Raw genomic sequence first — 6353 nt, 5'->3', positions numbered from 1 at the left:
GAAAAGAGTGTTCATGCAAAAGGAAACAACAACAACAAAAAAGCTGGGGGAGCTATACTTATTTCAGACATAAAAGATTTTAAAGACTATAATATAACACACACATGGGCATTGCATAATGATAAAGAGGTCAATACAACAAGAAGATATAACACTTGTAGATATCTATGCAACCAACACTGGAGCACCAAAATATATAAAACAAATATTATCAGGCCTAAAGGGAGAAATTGACAGCAATACAATAATAGTAGGGGACTGTAATATTCCACTTACATCAATGGATAAATCATCCAGACAGAAAATCAATATGGAAACATGCACCTTAAATGACACATTAGACCATATTAACTTAATAGATATATATAGAACATTCCTTCCAAAAGCAGCAGAGTATCCATTTTTTTCAAGTACACATGGAACATTCTCCAGGATAGATCATATAGTATGCCACAAGTCTCAATAAATTTAAGAAGACTGAAATTGTATCAGCCATCTTTTCTGACCACAACAGTATAAAATGGGAAACAAATCACAAAAAGAAAACTGGAAAAATCACAAATATTTGGAGATTAAATAACATGCTCCTGAACAACCAATAGGTCAATGAAGAAAGCAAAGGAGAAAACAAAAGATACCTTGAGACAAATGAAAACATACCAAAATCGATGTCTTGCAGCAAAAGCAGTTCTAAGAAGCAAGTTCATAGTGATACAGGCCTACCTCAAGAAACAAAAATCTCTCAAACGAATGATCTGACCTTACACCTAAAGGAACTAGAAAAAGAAGAACAACAAACTAAGCCCAAAGGTAGTAGAAGGAAGGAAATAAAAGATCACTAAAGAGACTAATAGAGACTAATTACTAATAGAGACTAAGAGACTAATAGTGAGACTAGACTCACTAAGAGACTAAAGAGATATTAGAGGGAGTTCCTTGGTGGCCTAGTGGTTAGGATTCTGGGCTTTCAGTGCTGTGGTCCAGGTTCAAATCCTGGTTGGGGAACTGAGATCCTGCAAGCTATGTAGTGCAGCCAAAAAAAAAAAAAAAAAGATACTAGAAAAGATCAATGAAACTGAGAGCTGGTTCTTTAAAAAAATAAAATTGACAAACCTTTAGCTAGATTCACTAAGAAAAAAGGAGATAGGGCTCAAATAAATCAAATGAAAGAGAAGTTAAAACTGATGACAAAGAAATACAGACGACCATAAGGGACTATTATGAACAATTATTCACCAACAAATTGGACAACCTAGAAGAAATGGATAAATTCTTAGAAACATACAGTCTTCTAAGACTGAATCATGAAGAAATACAAATCAGAACAGACTGATTACTAGTAGTAAGGAAATTGAATCAGTAATCAAAAACCTACCAGCAAAACAAATCTCACAGACACAGAGAACAGAATGGTGGTTGCCAAAGGGGTGGGGGGGTTGGGCGAAATGGGTGAAGTACAAACCAGCAGTCATAACATAAGTAGTCATGAGAATATAATGCAAAGCATGGTGGTTATAGTCAATAATATTATATGGCATATTTTGTAACTTTGTATGGGGATAGAGGATCTCTAGACTTATTGTAGTGGTCATTTCACAGCATATACAAATATCAAATCATTATGTTGCATACCTGAAACCAATATAATGTTGTATGTCAACTACAGCTCAATAAAAAAATTTTTTTAAAGATTGGGGAAAATAAAGCATCTACAGTTAGACTGCTTAAATTCCCACTCCCTTTTAACAAAACAGAATCAAGATATTAGGAGAATGAATTATTGGAATGGTTGATATAAGAAAGAATAGGCAGAACTGCAATTAGGGAGAACATGTCATGGCCCTCTACTGAAACATGGATGAAACAGTTATGGGTTATAAATAAATAGCACAGGTTATTTAAAGTATTCATTTAATTTTGTATGATTTAAAATAACTTTTTTCAATGAAGTCTCTTAAATTAGTTGGGCACATGATTTTCTGACTTTGAACCCTTTGGCTAAGGAATCTCATATCTGAAATATAAGTATCATCTAATGCAGAAAAATCCCAGAAATAACTGACGTGTACCAAGAGTGGTAACTTCAGTAACAAGAAATGCAGAACAACCTTAATATATAATATTATAATCATAATATGTGAAAATAAACTAAAATTAAAAACATACGTGGTAGTGTTTAGGGAATAAAAATATGAGAGAAAACTGTATATACCTTATAGAACAAAGTAAGTTTTAAAAGCATTTATTTTGAAATAATTATAGATTCACAAGAATTTGCAAAGATACTCCAGAGTCTTGTGTACCCTCTGCCCAGTTTTGCCCAATGAATACATCTTACATAATTATACTACAATATAAAAATCATGAAATAAACATTGGCACAATATATGTATACAGTTTTATGTCATTTCATCACATATTTGGATTCCTGTAATCACCACAAGAATCAAGATACAGAAATAGTCCATCACCACAGAGATGTTCTCTCTCATTCTATCTCTTTATAGTCATAACCACCACTACCACTGCTCCCTGCCCATTCCTAACCCCTGGCAACCACTAATATGTTCTCAATCTCTAACTTTGTGATTTCCAGAATTTTGTATAAATGAATTCATATAGTATGTGAATGTTATAGGTCAATTACACTTGAGATTGGCATTTTTCATTCAGCATAACATCCTTGAGATTCATTCAAGTTTTTCCATGTATCAATAGCTTGGAAAAAGAACAATTTTAAAACATCAATATAGGTTCTGGAGTTTAGAAACATGATTCCAATAAGGAAATAAAATTTATTTTCTTTCCTTGATATTTCCAATAAAAAAGAAGTTCCAAGAGTAAGTTATTTCAACCTGACTCCTGCCCGTAACAGAAAATTCATCAATTACCATCTAGTTGCCAAATATACCCCTCGCTTCCTTTTGACAGCCAGGACTTGTCTTTTATGACACTGTACTCTCTCCTCATTGTCTTCTAATAGCCCTAACCTCTCTCCTGCCATTTCCTCTTCATTGTAGCAAGAAACCATAAAAAAAGCAGCCTATTAGGCCTTCTCTTAATGTAAAGGCTACTCTGCAGAAATTTATGAAAATGTTCCAGTCATAGGAAAGAATACCAAGTTTCTTAATTGATTACAGACTCTTTGTTAACCCTTCTTAACCTAAAATGAAATTATAAAATCAATAAATGTTGCTTAAAAGAAAGAGTTAATTAATGAAGAAAATGCAAAAGCAAGGAGAAACTAGGCAAAATAAAAAAAATTCAAGAGATAGCAGGTAAAATGAAAAACAGGGTCAAAAATGTTTTTTTAGAGAGTGATGAAATTTACAAATATAGAAATGGAAAAAAAGAAATGGGGAGAAACTTAATCCAAACCATAGATAAACTGACCACTGGAGAAAAAGAACGGCATTTACATTTTTTGTAACATGAAGGAAAAATGAGAGCACTGAAATGGAGTGGTATTTGGAGTTGAAGAGAAGGTTCAGTTGGAAATTCATGTTGAAAAGGTTACTTTCATTTCTAGGTCTCAGGCCTTTATCCACAGGCTTTTGGCCTCTGAGGAGGAAATTCTAGACCAATACTATAGACATGTTACTGACTTACTAAACAGCTGGGTGTTATCTGCAATGATGGCCTCCTTGTGCCTGCTCAGCCCTCACTCACCTGGGCAAGGTCCTCTTATCTCATCCTTCAAAACCATCCAGGGCTCTTTCCCCTTCTCCAGTAAAGAGAACACATCTGGCTGATAAAGGCAAAGTCCTGATCAGAAAATAAGAAATAGGAAATTACCACGTGGTAAGGGTTCCGTAAGTCCCTTAGTTATGAGAAAGGGCAAGAAAAATGCATAAAGGATGGGTAAGATGGAGTTTCCCAATAATGATGACTATTGCCAAATTTATAAAGCACAAACCATTTTCCCAGAAATAGGTCAGAAATCCCCCTAGACACTTAAAAGGCAATCCAAAAGTTCACAATGTAGGAATCAGGAATTTCTGGGGTCAAATTCTGAATCTTACCCAGTGAGACCATGTTGCTGTAGTTCTCCAACATCACGTCTCTGTACAAAGCTCTCTGTTCCAAGTCCAGGCACTCCCACTCCTCCTGAGAGAAGTCTACAGCTACATCCCTGAACATCATCAACTGCTGAAATGACAAACCCAAACATCAACAGTGAAGTTAAAAGAAATCTTTTAGATGGATGGGGAAAAGATGGAAAAGGGAACTGCAGGAAGAGGTCCATACATTCAGCAAAAAACTGGAGTTGGCTGCCTGTAGTGTGGGGGGAAATGATATGGAAATTAGTGCCCCTGAAGCCAAGTGCCTATATGCTCTTAAAATCTGTTGGGCTTCCCTGGTGGCGCAGTGGTTGAGAGTCCGCCTGCCAATGCAGGGGACACAGATTCGTGCCCCGGTCCGGGAAGATCCCACATGCCGTGGAGCAGCTGAACCCGTGAGCCATGGCTGCTGCGCCTGCACGTCCGGAGCCTGTGCTCCGCAACGGGAGAGGCCACAACAGTGAGAGGCCCACGTACCGCAAAAAAAAAAAAAAAAAAAAAAAAAAATCTCCTGTTGCTCAGTTACAACATTGTTATAGCCTTCCTGCAACAAACATCAAGACAACAGGATGGCAGCCCAGAATAACAGATATCATATGAGTTCTTTGTTGATACCACCAAGAGGCTATAACAGCCTGGAATAATCAACTCCAGATTTACTATGTGAGAATAGTTTTTTTTCTTTCAGTTTCTTTTACTTGAATTTTCTATTAGTTGAAGTTGAAAGGATTCTTAAGAGATACACTCTCTAACTAATACCATTTTCTGTGGAGAATGTATAAAATCTCTAGGCTGTCAGCTGACTATCAGCGCATGTCTTGTTAATGATATTATTCTCTCATTGATTTCCTGGCAAAATCCTAGATCTCTCTGAACTCAACCTCCTCTTATATTCTCTATCTAAAAGCATGACAAAGTGCCACTACTAAAATGAATACCAACTAACACCAACTCCCATCTTTCTTAATTGAAACACCCCATTACATAGAGTAAATAAAAGCTTTCATGTAGTGGGTCTCTTTTGGTCACACAATTCCACCTTGTTGAGCCACAGTTTTGATTTTTAAAAGTCTCTACTATTTCTTTTAAACAATATCTTTTCCTTCAGTGCTCTGTCAAAGTATTAGGTCACAGGAGGTATTGAATGCCATGTTGGAGAGAAGAGGGACATCTAGGGAAGGCACCGGACTGTTTCACAACTATCACTTACCACGTTCAATAGTGACTCAGGTAAGCAGTTTAAGGATAAGGAATAAAAATATTGACACGGGGCTTCCCTGGTGGTGCAGTGGTTGAGAGTCCGCCTGCCGATGCAGGGGACGCGGGTTCGTGCCCCGGTCCGGGAGGATCCCACATGCCACGGAGCGGCTGGGCCCATGAGCCATGGCCGCTGAGCCTGCGCGTCCGGAGCCTGTGCTCCACAACGGGAGAGGCCACAGCAGTGAGAGGCCCGCGTACCGCAAAAAAAAAAAAAAAAATTGACACGATGTGATATAAATGGTTATATTTTTGGAGAGAAGAAATTCCAACTCACATGGGCCATAATTTAAAATTCTAAGAGTCGCTCAGTCTTCTAGATTCCTCTCCCGATGAAGCAGTCTTGAGAAAGCAGAGCTAGAAGGAAGGAATAATGAGAGGTCAGGCTTTCCTCAGAGCTTTCAAATGGAGTAAGAATACCATTTTATTCCTTGAAGGAAGGTCAGAGGGAATCTGCAGAAATTCTGGCCCTATCCAAAACCCAAGAGACTCAAATACAGCAGGATGAAGTTTCAGTCCAATCAGTAATGCTAAATCATGGCACGGATCAGCATATTCGGGATATGAGATAAGGCCATTCTGACTTGCTCTGAATAACCCCTTTAACAATAAGGGCCCAAAGTTAGACATCCCCAGGGAAACTCTCCAATCTGGGAGCCCAGTGCATTTGCCCAGGGCCCTCCTGTGTACTTCCCTGTATGACAGTGGCCTTTCATCTATCTCCACTATGCCCCACAAGTGTATAATACTTACTGACTCATTTTTATCTAAAGCACTCATACCACAAAACTAAGGGCAACCATAAACAAAATGAAAAGATAACCTACAGAACGGGAAAAATATATGCAAACAATGCAACCAAAAAGAGATTAATCTCCAAAATACACGAACAACTCATACAGCTCAATATCAAAAAAACAAACAACCCAATCAAAAAATGGGCAGAAGCTCTAAATAGACACTTCTCCAAAGAAGACATAAGAAACATTCATTCCTATGAGGAGTAGACTACATCCTCAATGAGTGTACGTGAGC

The 6353-nt window shown here is 37.6% G+C and overlaps 1 protein-coding gene across 2 annotated transcripts in view; it reads right to left on the bottom strand.

Annotated features, from left to right (window-relative positions):
- Window positions 1–6353, bottom strand: part of LOC103084210 (zinc finger protein 570) — a 345144-nt gene that overhangs the window by 7720 nt on the left and 331071 nt on the right. Inside the window, exons 1-3 of one of the 2 annotated variants that reach the window (XM_007471040.1) lie at window positions 5596–5604; window positions 4023–4146; window positions 3670–3765 (exon numbers count right to left, since the gene is read on the bottom strand). The exons of the other annotated variant lie outside the window; for it this stretch is intronic. Of the exons in view, the coding sequence (XP_007471102.1) occupies window positions 3670–3765; window positions 4023–4146; window positions 5596–5604 (229 nt within the window). Of the gene's footprint in view, window positions 1–3669; window positions 3766–4022; window positions 4147–5595; window positions 5605–6353 lie in introns of those variants that run through there. 2 annotated transcript variants of the gene reach the window in all.

This window comes from Lipotes vexillifer, unplaced genomic scaffold, assembly GCF_000442215.2.
Source record: "Lipotes vexillifer unplaced genomic scaffold, Lipotes_vexillifer_v1.1 scaffold182, whole genome shotgun sequence".
Lineage (NCBI taxonomy): Eukaryota > Metazoa > Chordata > Mammalia > Artiodactyla > Lipotidae > Lipotes > Lipotes vexillifer.
The sequence above is the reverse complement of the archived record's forward strand: the minus strand, read 5'-3'. Positions and strand labels throughout refer to the sequence as shown.